General features: G+C 37.4%; 1 protein-coding gene across 1 annotated transcript; it reads left to right on the forward strand.

The window, feature by feature from the left end:
* Positions 1 to 984: 984 nt before the first annotated feature.
* LOC140166658 (uncharacterized) lies at positions 985 to 18,499 on the forward strand. Its single transcript, XM_072190157.1, has 11 exons — positions 985 to 1,137; positions 1,987 to 2,194; positions 3,667 to 3,773; positions 4,216 to 4,415; positions 8,783 to 8,954; positions 9,999 to 10,173; positions 12,096 to 12,202; positions 12,799 to 12,943; positions 15,207 to 15,289; positions 17,480 to 17,645; positions 18,101 to 18,499. Exons 1-11 carry the CDS (start codon positions 1,030 to 1,032, stop codon positions 18,229 to 18,231), a joined length of 1,602 nt encoding a protein of 533 aa, XP_072046258.1. The 5' UTR covers positions 985 to 1,029; the 3' UTR covers positions 18,232 to 18,499.
* Positions 18,500 to 18,548: the final 49 nt, after the last annotated feature.

The following is an 18,548-nucleotide window of genomic DNA, read 5'->3' on the forward strand; positions in this document are numbered from 1 at the left end:
TGTTTCATTTGGCAGATATAAAAATTTTTTAATCCCAAACATTTAAATGTTTAATTTAATCCCAAACAAAAATATTTTTGCTGTATTTTTCTGGAATTGGGAGTAGTATGTGCATACATTTCCGGGATATATTATGCATAGTGAGCCAGCTTTACCAGTCATTTCAGCATTAGGGGTAGTGCAATAATTATGTGTACCCCTGGGGGGGGGGGGTGAATTCTCAAAATGGTCTGCCCAAAATGCTTGCCCCCCTTTGGCCATGCCAAAAATATTTACCCCCCCTTCGACGTGCCAAAAACCTTTGCCCCCCTTTGACGTGCCAAAAATCTTTGCCCCCTCCTTACACATGCAAGATTGTGGGGAACCCGAATCTAAAACCTTAAATTGTCTTATCATATAATGTGAGCGCAGCGAGCAGGAAATTTTGCATATTTGAATGTGTTCCTAACGTTTTCCTACGCATTTTTAGGGTGTAATATAGAAACGGTACCCAAAATATTTGTGCCAAAATTGCTTGCCCCCCTTTCGACCTGCCAAAAATCGCTTGACCCCCCCCTTTGACCTGCCAAAAATGCTTGCCCCCCCTTCTGGCCTGCCTATAATTCACCCCCCGGGGGGTACACATAATTATTGCACCAAAATCGTATAAGTTCTACGAAATCAATATTATTGTTATTGCCTGTGGCGTAGCCAAGAGGAGGGCTAGGGGGGCTGTGAGAAGTCTTGCTCCCCCTTTCCCCCCTTTGGGAGGACTGTTTGGTAATTTTAACCCAATCCCCCCCTGAAATTTTGTCTTGCCCCCCCCCCCCTCTGAAAAAGTCCTGGTTACACCACTGGTTACACCACTGGTTATTGCAGTATATTCTTTCCATATATCCTCAGCTTTATTTGAGGGGAGTGATGGGGAGCAATCGCTGTAGCTCTCCTCAAATGGCAAAGCCTGCATGTATGGATTAAACTGAACTTAGTTACAGTTGAATAAGCTTTATTTTTTCTCTTAGCAGAAATCTGTAATACCATCTTTTCACCATGTCTGTTATCAAGAGTCGGTTTCCTGATGTTGACATTCCATCTAATATCTCACTGGCAGACTTTGTCTTTGAACATTTTGACAAGTATGGAGATTCAGAAGCATTGGTGAGTGTATAAAATTAATACCAATATGGGGCTTGTTATGGGAATAGTATGTAGCATCAATAGTACTGGCATATGCCCGGGGCATATGACCCTTTCAAATCTTTTCCCCATCCTAACATTTCAATTGATTAAATTTTAGATAATATCTCAAAAATTTATGAAACTTTAGGACTTTCTATTAAATTTGTTACCTGAATTCTGAAGGCTACTCTGTTCAAATGCCCCCCCCCCCAAAAAAAATAAGGGCCCAGTGAGAAGTCTTTCCCCCTCCCCTCCCCTGCGGGAAGCTGATAAGTTTTCCCCCTTGAAAGTTGTCTTGCTACCACCACTCTCTGAGTCTTGGCTACGCCACTGGTTCTAATACCGGGCCGGTATTTAACCCTGGTGTATTTTTGTCAAAAATCTTGTCCCACAATTTGATATAAAAAAATTTAAGTAAAAAAAAAACCCTTAAAAACATATTCCGCATTAGGTTTTTAATTTGATTTTCAAATCGATTTTCATTGTCTAAATCAATATTTTATTGAAAAATAAACCCTTTAATGTTTTGCAAAAATTCATTCTACAAATCATATACTTTGAAAAGTATGTTTTACAAAAGTGTTGTTGTTTCTGCCCTCGTTACAACATAACTCAAGAACCACAAGGCCTACAAAAGTATATCTGTGATATTTGAATTCTTCTACATGCTCGCTAAGAAATGATCAATGCAGTTTTTGCCAAAGCCCACTACTATTCGCAAGATGCTGTGAGCTACTAAATCGCAATAAAATGTAAAAATATTCAATGTGAAAGTTACCTTTCACAGAGATGTAAAGCATCATTTTCTTTTATGTACCAATTTGACAGGTTGATGCAGCAAGTGGAAGATCTTACACATTTGCCCAAGTTAGAGGTCTGTCACGACGCATAGGAAGCGCCCTCACTAGGAAAGGATTTAAGAAGGGAGATGTGTTTGCGATCTATAGTCCTAATCTGCCGGAATACTTACTAACATTTTATGGTGTGGTATCTATAGGAGGCATTGTGACTACTACAAATCCACTTTACACTACAGGTACAGTAAAACCATGTTATTTGTACTTGAGCATCAGGGGTGGGGGAGGAGCTCCACCCATTGGAACCCTTACTCCCCCCACCCCCCATCCTACATGCTACAATGGGATATTGATATTCTAACCACCATTTTGCATTTGCCCGCCTGCTTAATTGCAAAACCCTCATTTACGCTATTGTTTAAGAGGCAGATTGAGAAAAAATTCTTTGCAAAACAAATAACTTTTAAAAATTTCAAATATTCAAAAATTAAAGAATATTGTTTAACACATGTAGAATAAAACCAAGAAGCATTAAAGGTATAATAAAAAAAAATTCATATACCGTATGTTTAACATTCAATTGATGCTCTACTAGTCTAAAATTGTCATTCAATACTTTCTACTAATGAAAGAAATTAGCATTTGATTGCTATCCACCACTGATAGCAAATCATGTTATCTATACCATGTATACTGCTGATCTAAGCGCTCACAAAATATCTTGGAAAATTGTTTCCCAACAAATATTTTGCAAAAATGTTGTAGTATATTTTCCTACAAAATGTTTTAAAACATATGCATGACCTTTATATAACCCAACACATGTCTCCACATTGACCGACCGTTTAAACAAACAAACAAACAAACAAACATTCATGTTTTGAAAATATAAAAATATATTTATATTTTAATTGAAAATGTTTTTGTGTTTGCTGGGCTGCAGATATTAAAAAGCATTTAAACACTCTGCTGCTAAGTCAATATCATACTGCTGATTGTCAATCCCATCTACTACTGATTACAAACAACTAATGCTATCTACTGCAGATAGCAAATCATTCAAACACACTCTACTGGGAATAGAAAATATCATCTTGCTGATTTGCAAATGTTATCTACTACTGATCACAAATCATTTAAATGCTATCTACTGCTGATGGCAAATCCTTCAAACACTTTACTATTTTTGAATTGCAGAGTTTATTCTCTGTTATATCTTTATCTTCTTTCTAGAATTCATTGTAATTTACATGCAACTTGTGGACATATTGGGTCTCGCATTGGGTTATTCTACCTCTATGGAAGATTTAGCTAAAGTCTGCCACTGAGGGAGTAGTATGATTTAGTTAGGTAACTTCCATTTAAAATACTGACTCCAGATGTGGAAGATATTATGTAAAGCCATAAATGCAGGAAGAGTATGGGTTTCAAAATGATTAACCCTGACCACAAGAGGGGGAATATGTTTTTCAAATGTAATTACAAATTACATATTCCCCCTTGTGGAAGATATTTCCAAAATTTTCCACAGGGGTAGTGTGGATTTCACCTAGAATAGCCCAATTTTTAATTTAAAAACAGATAATAGGTTTATAATAGACTCTACAGATATGCCCATAAAAGGTAGAGGACAAGCAGATAACTACAACTACAATATTACAACTTGGTGTATCATGTCTATGGTCTGAATATTTTTGCTCATTTCATACAGATGAGCTAGCTAAGCAACTAGAACACGCTGGTGCCTCCTATGTAGTCACTGTACCACCATTTGCACCAAAGGCACTCAAGGCAAAAGACAAGGTGGACAAAATTAAGGTAAGCATAAAACATAGTGAAGGTTTTATATCGATGATATCATATAATCCAATGAGCCTGGGGACAGGGGCAGGGCAGGGGTAAACCTTCATTTGAGAATGGTTGTAGGTGCACACCTGGGACCTTCCAATCCAGGGAATATTTTGGGGACACCAGTTAAACTGGCCCCAAAAATATAACCAAGGACAGAAATTAACACGGACAGAAATTAAAGCTGTGAACTCAATCAAGCTGTGAACTCAATCGGTTTACACCCAGTCAACTGGACTAGCCCTACACTACCAATAGGAACTCACTGGCAAATGGGGAGCTTCATTTGAGGGGGTTTGAAGCTTATTTGGGCTTCACCCTCCCCCCCAAAAAAAATGGCAGCAGAGACCACCCGATTTTGGGTGTAACTTCAATAACATTTTCAAATATTGTGGTTTTCTTCTTTCTGTAGGATGTACGATTTGGAGAAGCTGAAGGCTGCAAGCCATTCGCTAGTCTCTTACAGGATGATGGTGGCGCTTTTCCTCAGGATTTAGTGATCAACGATGATGACGTTGCTGTATTGCCATACTCAAGTGGTACAACAGGCCTCCCAAAAGGAGTACAATTGATGCATAAAAACCTTGTCAGTGTTGTGATGCAGACCCTCAGGTAATTTCAGGCACATAACCAGGATTTATTTGGGGGCTGATTTTGAAAAAGTGACTGGCGGAGCAGATTTTGAAAAAGTGGACAGGTTTTTACAAAATTTGGACTTTTTTGACCAAAAAGGCATTAAGAACCTCAATTTTTTCGCTCTTTACACTCGCAAATCGGACTTTTGGGGTCAAAAAGGGGACTTTTTTTACCTTTGGCAATTTTTTTTTGGGGGGGGGCCTCACCCCTAGTTACAGGCCTGGGTAATTTATCACAAAACAGGGTCGATCCTTCATGTAATTATTTCGTGTAATCTAATCCTAACTCTAACCCTAACCCTAAGCCTAATCCTAATCATAACCCTAATCCTAACCCTAAACTAACCCTAACCCTAATTTTGTGTAAAATTACATGAAGGAATAACCCAAACGAGAATCCTAAGTTCCAGGGTACTCTATAGGTGCATGGCCCATCAACCAATTGTGGGTGGGGCTTTGAACAGCTCTGAAATGTCATATAGTAAACATAGCAAAACCAGGTGTATTTGGCCCTCAAACACAAAACTTTGAAATGGTTTTGGCCTTCTTTGGTCCAGTGAGCAAATATACATGTACCGTATTCGTCCGAAGTTTTTTTTTTTTTTTTAAGTTTATTTTTTCCGGTTTTGGAGTGTCCCTGGACCTAGACCTAGATGCTAGGATCATTCATGGTTGACCTAAAAAAAAAATTTAAAAAAATTCAAGATATTTTGTATTTTTAATATGAAAATTGATACTTTGTTTTCATGTCATACTCTATTAATGATTTCAAAATGCATTTTTTTTTTAGGTCAACTGGGTCAACCATGAATGATCCTAGCATCTAGGTCTAGGTCCAGGGACACTCCAAAACCGGAAAAAAATAAACTTTAAAAAAAAAAAAAAAAAAAAATGTTCACATAAAAAACGGGTGGGACTATACTCGGACCAATACGGTAATTGAGAATCCCTGACCTATCCTTTCAATGCCCATTAGGTGAAGGTTGAGGAGCCCTATTTAACGTTAGCTTTAGAGATTTAATTATTTTATTGATTTTTTACCTGGGTAAATTGGGTGGGAAATAAAGAAAATGATTAAATATTCAAAGCTACACTCTTAAAACGATCTTATCATTTTTGAATAGAAACATGTCAAATTTGATAAGAGAAACTATATAATAGATTTCTCTTCAAAATGAACAGATTTCTCTTCAAAATGAATTGGATATTCTCATCAAAATGACAAGGAACTCATCAAATTTGATAAGATTGCCTTGTCTTTAAAAAAAAATGAATAGGTTCTTGTTAAAAATGACCTAAAAATGAAATTTGAATAGTTTGTCTTGTCAGAGGGGGACTTAAAAGAATCATTTCAAAATGGAATGGGTAATCTTATCAAATAATGAATTGGACATCTTATCAATTTGAAAAGTTACTTGATAAAATAAAACGGAAACTATTCATTTTGATAAGATTGTCGGTTCAAAGTGCGGATAATATACCTAATAAAAAAATGAATAGTATATCTTATCAAAATGAATAGTTACGGGATCAAAAATAAATGAATAGGGGATTCTATTCAAAAAATTGAATAGTGTGAAATTAGAGTGTAAATACTAAATAGGTTTCTCGCTGCTTAACCCTAACACCCAAAAATCTTACAAAATCTTACGATGAAAAATTCTGCAATAACCCGTGTAGCTACCGGTCCGTGATGGAGTGCTTGGCATGCGGGGGTCAAAGGTTCGAATCCCGGGGTGCCAAGTCAAAAATTCTTCTTCTCCTTGACTTTTTCGGATCTTCTTTGACTTCCGATCCCAAAAAGCAGGGTCCAGTGTTAGGGTTAACTAAGATGTATTTTTCCAGATTAGAGCCTATGTTAACCCTATAACACCCAAAAATCTTACAAAATCTTACGATGAAAAATTCTGCGCATGCATGAATCCCAGGGTCTGGGATGACGCAATCACCCTAAGTGTTATATGCGCACGGAATTGCCGGCCGGGCAGCAATAACCCGTGTAGCTACCGGTCCGTGATGGAGTGCTTGGCATGCGGGGGGTCAAAGGTTCGAATCCCGGGGGTGCCAAGTCAAAAATTCTTCTTCTCCTTGACTTTTTCGGATCTACTTTGACTTCCGATCACAAAAAGCAGGGTCCAGTGTTAGGGTTAACTAAGATGTATTTTTCCAGATTAGAGCCTATGTTAACCCTAACACCCAAAAATCTTACAAAATCTTACGATGAAAAATTCTGCGCATGCATGAATCCCAGGGTCTGCGATGACGCAATCACCCTAAGTGTTATATGCGCACGGAATTGCTGGCTGGGCAGCAATAACCCGTGTAGCTACCGGTCCGTGATGGTGTGCTTGGCATGCGGGTGGTCAAAGGTTCGAATCCCGGGGGTGCCAAGTCAAAAATTCTTCTTCTCCTTGACTTTTTCGGACCACCTTAAGCAGTAGAGCAGAGCCATGGTGAATAAACTAAACAATTTATTTTAAAGAAAAGAGTGAGAGATAAAAACAGCCTGACACCGTGAACCAAGGCTAAAAGTAGGTTACCTGTCATTTCTTTTTAGAATCTAGATATATATGCTCTTTTGTACACAAATCCATTTATTCTTCCCCCATGTGCCTATGTGTGGTTTGGAAACAAAAATAGTGGGGATTATGTTGTCGATAATAAACACCTCAACAAAAGAAAAATTCTCACTTGTTTGACTGGTCATAAAATTATTTTTAACACAATGAATTAAATCCAAATTATGATCAAACTCAATAAAATGGCCAAAAAAGAAGTAAATATCATGAAAGATGATCAACTTGAAGAGTTTTCTTGAAGGTGTTATTAAACGACTTTGAGAAAACTTTTAAAGGAGTATTTTGTGATCTATAGCATCCTCTTTTTATGACATTTTTCAGTAGATATCCACGAAAAAAGCTTATTCCCAAAATTTCAGTTGATTCCGATTTTGCATTTGCGAGTTATGCATGATTATGTGTATTGTACTGCACCATCTAGACAATGTGTTGTAATTTCGTTCTGGTATACCAGAACGAAATTCAAATTTCACGATATCTTTGTTAAACGAATTAATCTGCAAGAAATTTTTGGTACATAAACATTCCAGTGGTATATAAATTGGGGAGATGAGGCTAATGTGGATCATTGATTGATTGATTGATTGATTGAATACTGTCAAGAAATCTTGGTGTGTTAAAGAGACATTTTTAAGGTGCATGCATGATCCAGGGGTAGCTATATATTTCTACAGGGCTTATTTTTGTCCATACCTTAATTTTCAAGATATGTTTGTATCCGGGGCACTCAAATTTGGAAGTGACGGTATGTGCCTGTCAATAGGCCCCCTCTTTTGAGGTCGACTATACCCGATGACCCCCTTTTTTAAAAAGTCATACCTGATGACCCCCCTTTTTTTGGTTGCGGATACCCAATGACCCCCTTTTTTCTAGATTTTCTAGAATAGCATCATCAAAATGCCACAAAAATAATGCCGAAACTTTCAAATTTTGCTCAATTTTTTCAAAATTATGCTGAAACTTTCAAAATTTAGCTTAATTTTTTCAAAATTTTATACCTGATGACACTTTTTTTGAAATCTTATATTGCATGACCCCTTTTTTCAAAATATTATACCCAATGACCCCTTTTTTATTTTGTTTGTACCCAATGGCCCCTTATTTTAAAATAATGCTTTGTACCCGATAGGCCTCTACTTTGCGATGCCGGTAGGCACATACCCGTCACTTCTAAAGTTGAGTGCCCCCCGGGGTTTGTATTTCCATGACTTAATATGTTTTTCAATGGGTGAAAGAGCTCATTTCTTCTATAAATCTCAAAAAGTGCTAATTTTTTCCATACCAAAAAAGTAGAGAATTATCAATTTTATATAAAGTGAACTCCCAATAAAGGGCTGTGCAATAATTATCTCCCTCCCGCCCCCCCCATGAGGTGGGCAAATTTCAAAATGTCCAGCCAAAAAAATGCTTGTAGTCCTCCTCTTGGCCTGCCAAAAAAGCAGTGTGCCAAAAATCTCTCCCCCACCACTTTTGGCTTACCAAAAATCTCTTGCCCCCTTTGACCTACCAAAAATTGCTTCCATCCCCATGTCCTGCTAAAAATTGCTCCTCCCTATTTTTGCCCGGGGACACCTATTCCACGGCTTATGATGTACTGAGGCACTGTCAGGCCATTTGTGCTAAGACTAAGCCCTGAGTATTTGGAATGAACCATCTTTTCTTTGATATATCATGTTTTTTTATTCTGCGGGAAATGGGGATAGGCCTATTTTGTTCATTTAAAAATTATAATATTGATATCCTGTGTCATATTAATTTCTTTCAGTCCAAACTTTTCGCAAGAAGGTAAACCTGGAAAAACCGTATTGGGTTTGTTACCAATGTATCACATATTTGGAATGGTAGGAGGCGCAGTGTACTTACGGCAAGGATATAAGATAGCGATTATGATGAAATTTGAACCGGGCATCTTCCTGAAGACTTTGCAAGATTACAAGGTGGGTGTTTTAGGAGGTTATTAAAGCAATAATATGTGATTTGCTCACAAGGACACCCTCAATTGTTTTTAATTTCTACTTTTTGCATGATTGTAATACCCAATGGTGTAGTTAAAGGAGGATTTTGTGATCCTAGCATCCTCTTTTTATGACATTTTTCAGTAGATATCTACAAAAAAAGATTATTCCCACAATTTCAGTTGAATCCGACTTTGCGTTTGCGAGTTATGCATGATTTACATTGCTCCATAGGCCACTGTTGTAATTTCGTTCTGGTATACCAGAACGAAATTCAAATTTGACGATATTTTTGCTAAACGAACTAATCTGCAAGAAATATTTGGTACATAAACATTATGTATAGCCAGAGGTATCCAGTGGTTACAGTGGTTTAATTAGTCAAATTTAAAAGTTTTTGATTAAAACTGGGGGCTACGCTCCTCATAAAGCTCGGCACTGGGAGTGGCCTTTCTTTTCCTTGCTCTTTTTCTTCATTCTGTTTCTTTCTAGTTTTCTCTTCATACAAGTCAGCATGCTTCGATAAGCTTTTAAGTTTGACTCATTTTGCTTAAGCCTGGTCCCATCAGGACCCAAGTGTGTGTCCACACAGACCGACTGATTAACAACCATGTAGGGTCTTTCATTGACACTGCTAAAATGAGATCTTTTTGGTGAAAAAAATCACTTGTTCAGCAGAAACCAAAAATTGGATTGTTTCTTCTGTTCATTGGACTATTCCATTTAAAATCCACCCACCCCCTGTGGAAGATTTTGGAAATGTCTCCCACAGGGGGAGTATGAATTTCAAATGGAATGAACACATTAGGCAGTTCCATTTAAATTCCATACACCCTCTGTGAGACAGATTCAACCTGAATCTTCCACAGAGGGAGCGTGCGTTTCAAATGGAGTTGCCTAATGTGTTCATTCCATTTAAATTTCATACTCCCCCTGTGGGAAATATTTCCAAAACCTTCCACATGGGGAATGTGGTTTTTAAATGGAATAACCCATTGCTCTTGTTTCTCATCTTCTTGTTGTCAGGTATACCATGCCGATCTGGTACCACCTTTGGTCATATTTCTGTGTAAGAATCCTGTTGTAGACAAGTTTGACCTGTCTGCTCTGCATGATGTTTCAGTAGGGGCTGCACCTCTTGGAGCAGAACTCACTGGTGCCTTACTCAAGAAGTTTCCAAATTTAGTGACATTGCAACAAGGTAATTTGTCTGACAGACATTGGTGGCAGCAGGAATTTTTTTTTTTCGGGTTCGGGGGAGGGAATGGGGGAAGCCGGGGGGAGCAAACTTGCAGCATTACCTGAAAGTGACTACAAGCTTTCTCCAACTGTTGCGATCTTGGGCAAGCGAAACAATTTTGTTTGGCTGCAGCATCCCTTCATCCCTTCAATTTCAGCAAGCCTATTAATGAACTTCTAGAACCGGTGGCAACACCATGGGGGACAAATCCCAGTCAGAACAGTTGCCCCCCCCACACCACCAGAAAAAAATACTGGCACCACCACTGTCAAGAACTAGGCAAGCAAGTGTAAGAAATGGGGAAGTGGAGTGTGCATGGAGGGAAGCATTGTTCAGAGAATGTAAGTACATTTGGTATAAAATGAAGTATAACATAATGTATGTGAAGTGATGCAAAGTGAATTGAATTAAAGTGGAATTATCAAAAGTTAACTGAAGTGAAATGAGAGTTATATGAAGTGAAATGAATTAAATTGAACTGAAGTAAAGTTAAGCAAACGAGGTAAATTCGAGTTAAAGTGAAGTAAATTGTGAAGAGTCAACCAACATCGTCCACTGACATGAACAAAAATCAAACATTTTCTCAAAACATTTGTATTACTAAAATCACAACTTTGAAATTATTAGTCATAGGCCTATATCACAGTCGATATACCAAAACAAACATGAGAATGTCTTGCAATTTATGATTGCATCGAAAATAATGTAGATGATATTGTTTACTCGGCAAATAATTTTTATTCACCTCCACCTTTGTATTAAAAATGTTTCGTTTTCTGCCTGAAATCCACATTTTTCAACTTTTCTATGATTTCCTACGTATTTTGACCATTTATCTCAAAGCGTTATAATGACATGGAACCATTGTATACCTGGTCGAGGTATCCAATTGAAGCTTGGGATGTTTCCAAGCTTATCATCTAAGAAAGAATCTGATTTGTCAAGTATCTCACTCGCAGGATCGCGTACAGCAAAAAATCTGGAAAAAAAATTGGTACGAGCAAAACCCCCAAATCACCTCTGCTTGAACTAGGTATATTGGTCTTTCCGCATTCTGTACACAGTCCGTGCAGTGAGCCGGTTCGTATGTTGAGGTTTCACCAAAGGTTAAAGATGGTAATCTGAGACTGCATTGAACTACACACAGAGATTGCGTTTGACCTTGTGATCCCTATAAGCAGTGTTGGAAAGAAGTTATAAGTCGCAGTTTGAAATGGATCTCTCACAGCTAAAACGTTTTGATATGCATAGACTGATTGCAGTAGGGGAGGGGAGAGGAAGCCATTTGAAGCAATTTAAAAAAATCAATGTTAGAGGCTTTTTTGGCTCTCACCCAAAACCCCATTTAAAAAAGGCCTATATTCAGGCACCCAATGCCTCCTAATTTAGGTCCAAAGAGTCCAGGCTCATCCAATGACCCCAAATTTTGTACATTTTGCTCTCACCGAATGCCAAAAATCATGCTCTCACCCAATGACCCCATATTTTTTATATTTTGCTCTCACCAAGTACCCTTTGCTGTGAAAGTGTTAGCCCTACACACATATCCATTTTATATTCAAGTGCCCCCACCCTAGAGCTTAATATGAATTTTCAAAATACATGACAGAGAACTTTGTTAGCTTTTGTTAAATAACCCCCTGAGCACTACCTGCCAATCTAAATTTGCCTTTGATTGGTCAATTACATGATATCTTTCTTTAATCACCAATCAGAATGGAGCTTTGCAAATAATTCACCCCAATTTTTTTGCATGGTGAAATTATTCTAACAATGTTGCTGATTGGGCCAATTAATTATCATCTTCTTTTTGGCCAATCAGCAGGTAGTTCTCATGGGGTTAAAATAAGAAAACTAACAAATGTGCTATATTTGTGTTTCAGGCTATGGGTTGACAGAGACATCCCCCAGTGTTACTATTACGCCAGTAACTGACAAAGAACTGGTACATGGTAGTGCTGGTTGTGTGGTGCCAAACACAGAAATCAAGGTATGTACTCACTCGGTGCTCTGGATCTCCCTCGATCATTTACAAGCCAACCCACCCACCTGTGCCAAACAATCCACTTACTCAAAGGGGAAAAATGTTGTTCTTTTCGGTTTTTTGTTGGTATGGTAAAACACATTTATTTTAGGGGTGTCAGATTTGAAAAAAAATTTGGTCATGCATATGTGTGTAATGTGTATTCTAACATTCTTAAGTGCCCCCTGGCTGATTCACTAAGGTATGCACAATTAATCAGCAACTCAGTCAATCAACAATCAATCAGCCAATCAACCCATCAATCAATAAACCATCTCCACCACATCATCATCAGATTGACTAGCCCTACCATAGGGTCTTTTAAACACACTATATCTCTGAGAACCGCTAAAACCGCTCCATTTGAATTAGCAGTCACTGGGTTTAGCAGTTCTTATGGTTAGCAGGTTTTATGATACAGCATGGTTTTGGATCACCACAGTCAAAAGGCCCTATACTAGTAGGGCTAAGATTGACACCTAAAAGGTTCCAAAATAACTTAATCAATAACTCATGCAATAAATCATACATTCAATCAACCATCTCCACCTCATCATCTTCAGATAGTTGACACCCAAACAGGAGAGCCTTTACCAGCTAACAGTAATGGTGAGTTACTTGTGCGTGGACCTCAAGTGATGAAGGGTTATCTTAACAATCCAGAAGCTACTGCAGCTACCATTGACAAGGAAGGATTTCTCCATACAGGTATGCTGAAGAAAAAAAAACACTGAATCTGTAGCATAAATAATAATAGGCCCCATGTCACAGGTGAAATTGCCCAAAGTTGTCAATATAGTAAAAGTTACTAAAAGTTTCACAAAATTGCTTAACATTTCCTCAAAATTTCATTAAGTTATTAAAAGTTTCACAAAATTGCTCAACGTTTTTACAAAATTGCATGAAGTTGCTGAAAACACACTCAAAAGTTTCCAAAATTACTCAAAATTGCTCCACCCTGTGTACAACTGCATAAAGTCAGCGTGGATTGTGCTAAGTTTTCCAAAATCGTTTAAAGCGTTGAGGTAATGTTATGCAGCTTTGGGCCACTTTGTGCAACATTATAAAATGCTGTGAAATGTCAGACGTTTTTGGACAATTTGATCAACTTTGGGCAGTTTCCCCTGTGACATGTGGCCTTACAGGTAAATATTTCCATGGTGAACATGGTGCTGACTGGCTCCCAGAATACCGTCACTGAACAAATGTGTGTGTATGCATATAAGATGTGCAATTTGGTCTCAGTTTTACCCAAAATTAATTTAACTATTAAATTTTGCTTTTGGGGATGGCCTGAAAGGTCAGTAAAAATTCAGGGTAGTCAATATGTTTAATAGAGCTGCATACTTATACCTAAAGCCACAATTTCTCACTGAAAAGTTCAAACAAACATGTTTTAAAAGTGTATTTTGTCTCACCTTTTACTGTAGTATGGCCAGAATCTTGCATGGTAGGCCTAGAAATAATGCTAGAATGGATTTTTTAATGGTTGATTACTGTTTTATTTGTTTCTTTGTTTTATTTTTGCAAATCAACACAAAAGTTATACATTTTACACAGTTTTTCACTATTTTTTGGCATTTTCAAATTTCCGTGAGCAAACCCAGAATTCCGTGATTTTTTCCGTATCGCGGAGAAATCAAGGCTTTACATATACCTGCATTTTCTCAGATTTTCCACTTTGCCATGAAAATCTTGCATCTTTGAACAAAATCTCAAGTTTTGACCACATTTTTGCAAATAATATATTACACTGCGATTTAATGGAAGAGAGAAACGTCAAGTTCTCCCTGGTTGGTGTACATTACTACAATGGACTATTCCAGTTTAAATCTACCCCCCAAAGGAAGACGTACATGATAATGTTCCACACACATGAATTTCAAATAGGTTAACCAGAAAGGGTGACTCCATTTGAAATCTACACCCCCTGTGTGGGAGATTAAGGTCATGTCTTCTATGTGGGGTGTATGATTTTTAACTGGAATATAGGTTAGGATCAGCAGAGGATTCATTAGGTCATAGAAAAGAGATTTGTATGTTAAGGGGGTACTACACCCCTGCCCAATTTTGTGCCTATTTTGGAATTTTTCTCAAAAATTATAATGCATTGGTGACAAGTAATGTGTATATTATAGGGGCAAGGACTACAACTCCTGCACTGGAAATTTTATTTCAGCACATACAACAGTTGTGGAGTTACAGTAAAAAATGAGGGAAAACCAATATTTGATCAATAAATCAATAACTTATTGAGTTGCTGAATTTCCAGTGCAGTAGCTGTAGTCCTTGCCCCTATAATATACATATCTTACTTGTCACCGATGCACTATTGGCATAGCATATTTAGGGTTTGGAGATAAGACTGATTGTGAAATTCATGATACCCAGCAAACACAAAACGTTTTCGACATCATTCGCAAAAGGTTATAAAAGGTTGTCAGAAAAGCGTTTAAATGTCGGGTTATATAAAGGGTACATTAATGGTATAAAACGTTTTCATAACATTAAATAACATTTGTTGGTAATTTACTGCACAGCAAACACAAATGTTTTACAGAAAACATTTAAATGTCGGGTTATATAAAGGGTATAAAAACGTTTTAATAACATTCCAAAAACATTTTTGAAAACTTGGTACAAATCATTCTAAACAGAATGTTATTTTGGGGTTGAAAAATATTTTGCAAAAAATGTTTGCCCAAAATATTTACAATAACGTTTTTAAAATGTTTTCACGACCTTTATATAACCCGACATTTAAATGTTATTAAAACGCTTTGTAAAAAACATATTGTTGTAGTGTGTTTCCATACAAAACGTTTTAAAACGATTTCATGACCTTTATATAACCCGACATTTTAATGTTATTAAAACGTTTTTACCTAAACCAAAACCCAAAATATAACTTATTTAAAACGTTTTAAAAACGTTTTTGTGTTTGCTGGGTACTTTCTGATTTCCTCTACAGGTGATTTGGCCTATTATAGAGAGGATGGTTACATCTTCATTGTGGACAGACTCAAAGAGCTTATCAAATACAAGGGCAACCAGGTTAGTTAATCCTTCTAATTTTTATATCATCTTTTCATAGTACAGTGTGGATAATGGATTGTATTATCAGGGGCGGGATGGGGGTAGCATTTTCAGCCATTTGGCATATCAAAAAACTTTTTCTAGACCAATTTTGGTATATGGATGGGTCCAATTTTCAAGATTTTCTTAATTTTTTCAGAAAATAGCCCAATTTTGCCTCACTGTAGCCAAATGTTTTGAAATTGCCCTAAAATTTGGGGGAAAGTTGTAAAAATTAAGATAATTTGAATAAATTTGCCAAAAATTTTGAATCAATTATGGATGGATCCAAATTTTTTGAAAAATTGTGGTATATTGATGGGTCCACTTTCAAATTCTCAGTGGCACACCCCTACCCAAACCAGAGTATTCCCCCTTTGGGATCAGGATATTGCCAGTGGAAGAAATGTGCGGTGTACATAATCTTTTGACTTGACTTAGGTCCATAGGCCAGTATGGCCCTTCTTCCACTGAGTCATCCTCGAAGAGTACACTTGGAATTGCTGTCAGTATCCTGCAGCAGCATCCCTATATGTTGTGCTATATATAGCAGCTACTCGCTTGATGTTTCCATCTGGTCAGCAGGTGAAATCCATTATGCCCCCTATGGAAGACATGCCTTAATCTTTCTCATCATAGGGAAGAGGGGAAGACAAGACTCCTCACATGGGGCAGCACCTAGGTTTCATTATCATTGAGGTATAGGACTTTTTATTTTTTCGGAGAAGAGCAGGTAGGGCAACTACGTGATTATATTTCTACATGTTCATACTACATACTCTGAAAATTTTAGAAAATTTGCATGAGTCCATTTAAAAAAAATAACATTTTGTTCCTAAAATGGGGGTTATAGTGCCCTCAACGGGCACTCTCTCCATAGGGCTACATGTAAAGACCAGTTATAGACAAATGGCCCTAAAATAAAACAGACTCGTGCAAATTTCCTCAAATTTTGCATATGATGTAGATTTAACATCTGGAATGTAATGCAAGTGATGTCATTGCTGCTCTTCTAAATTCATTTTTAATATGTCCGCCCCAGACCAAGGTGCAGCTCCGAGGGAGAAGGGCTTAACACAAATGACCATACAGGTATGTTCCCCTTGCAAGACCCCAATTTCTGGATTTTGCAGCTCAGAAAGACCCCTAAATGGCTAATTCCTCAGATTGCTGGGTTTTTTTTCCAGGAGATTTTCAACCAGAAAGTGAAGAGAGATCGACCCTTGATTTTGATTGCTGCATGCAGCTCCGAAGACCACCTTTCACTTGTTTGCAACTCCAAAGACCTCCTTTGACCGGTACCCGTCAGCTCCCAAAGACCCACCACCTCAAAATTTTGAGGAACATACCAACCAAAATTTATGATGGGCATCGCAGCTGTTTTCTTTGATCCCCCCCCACCTCCTCGCTATATACGACACTGGTTCTGCAATTCTAAATGTAGGGTGATATTGCATGATTATTGCAGATTTCCTGAGGATGATGCCCCTTCTGGTCTCCCCTGGGGGGGCCCTGGATCCTTGTTCTGATATGGTATATTCTTAGTCAGTGGGAGTGGTCTAGTTCGTAGACACATTTTTGATTGGACAATCGCAAGATTTGGTGCCGTTTATCATGCCGTGAGAGCGACCCCACGTCATCATGCGCGTCTTGATAATGCCTTACACGCTTGTAGAGGTGCTTGGCGTATGTATTGCGCTGTAATGCGAGACTAGTGCGGAATACGTGACGCCGCTAGCAGTACGCGCAACAGAATACGTGAAGTTGTAAACAAGTTTCGTTCATTTTATAATGAGGGAGTTTTTATGACGGTAACTTAGTTTTTGCTTAAAAAAATTGTTTACAGTTATTAAAATAATATTTAACTGACTAAGAATGAGAATAAGCGATAGGAATTTTTATTTTGCCTATCCTCTACCTATGATGAGCGACAGGCAGGTCCAATATTTTTATCGTAGTGGATACCGGCTGCGCCGGCATCCACTACTCAAAATATTGGACCTGCCTGTCGCTCTATCACACGGTAGAGGATAGGCAAAATAAAAATTCCTATCGCTTATTCTCTAAATGGCTCACTGTTGCATTGCTCAGTTGTAAAAATACATGTCTACTGAAACTGAAAATGTATTATACACAACGAAAACAATAAATTTGTTTAAAAACTTGCAGGTTGCACCAGCAGAACTTGAAGCCTTGCTGTTGACTCACCCATCTGTAGCTGATGCAGCTGTTATAGGCATCCCAGATGAGGAGGCAGGAGAACTCCCTAAAGCATTTGTTGTCAAGAAAGGAGATGCTGAAATCACTGAAGAGGAATTGACTAAGTTTGTTGCAGGTGGGTATGGACTGAAATATTTCAGTCTCATTGATTAATTAATTCATTTCTTTTTTCTTAATTTCTTTTTCTTAATTTCTTATTTATTTATTTAATTATTTATTTATTTATTTATTTATTTATTCTTATTTATTTATTCCTTCAATCATACATTACATTACATTACATTACATTACATTACATTACATTACATTACATTACATTACATTACATTCATTCACTCATTCATTATTTATTTATTTATTTATTTATTTATTTTATGTATTATTTATTTTTTTATTTATTCTTTTATTTATTCTTATTAATTTATTCATTCATGTTATTCATTATTTATTTATTCATTCATTCATTCATTCATTCATTCATTCATTCATTCATTCATTCATCCATTTATTTATTCATTCATTCATTCATTCATTCATTCAATGTTATTCATTTATTATTTTGTCTTCCAGAAAAAGTAGCCCCAACCAAGAAGCTACGAGGAGGTGTTGAATTTGTCAGCAGTATTCCCAAGAACCCAAGTGGGAAGATATTGCGCAGACAGCTCAAAGAACAGGCTATAAAGAAACTACAGGAGAAATAAAGTTTAGGATTCAAATATTAATATTCCCCCCTTAATTAGCAAGGGCAGGTTTTTTTGGTGTCAGTGGCATGCGCAAAGGCAAAAGGAAGTTGTGTAGTATGGCGAGAAGCCAGGGGGAAGTCCAACACAGTCTCTGGCTACCAAGGATGCCAGAAATACTGGAAGCCCGGTGTCGTCACTTAACATTCAAAGGCGTAACGCATGATCGTTCCCTAAGTCAAAAATACCCCCCTATTTTGCGCGGTTTCAAGAACATTTTCGTCATTTTTACCCCTATTTTACTCAAAAGCGGGTACAAATTAGCCTTAAAAATACCC

This window comes from Amphiura filiformis, chromosome 12 (assembly GCF_039555335.1).
Source record: "Amphiura filiformis chromosome 12, Afil_fr2py, whole genome shotgun sequence".
In the NCBI taxonomy this organism is placed as follows: domain Eukaryota; kingdom Metazoa; phylum Echinodermata; class Ophiuroidea; order Amphilepidida; family Amphiuridae; genus Amphiura; species Amphiura filiformis.

What these genes read in the sequence shown, in the direction of transcription:
- LOC140166658 (XM_072190157.1), top strand. Translation starts at nt 1,030, where the DNA reads ATGTCTGTTATCAAGAGTCGGTTTCCTGATGTTGACATTCCATCTAAT. An exon ending in GGAAGGATTTCTCCATACAG is followed by an intron (nt 12,944 to 15,206) that starts GTATGCTGAAGA and finishes TTTCCTCTACAG; the next exon opens with GTGATTTGGCCTATTATAGA. An exon ending in ATTGACTAAGTTTGTTGCAG is followed by an intron (nt 17,646 to 18,100) that starts GTGGGTATGGAC and finishes TTTGTCTTCCAG; the next exon opens with AAAAAGTAGCCCCAACCAAG.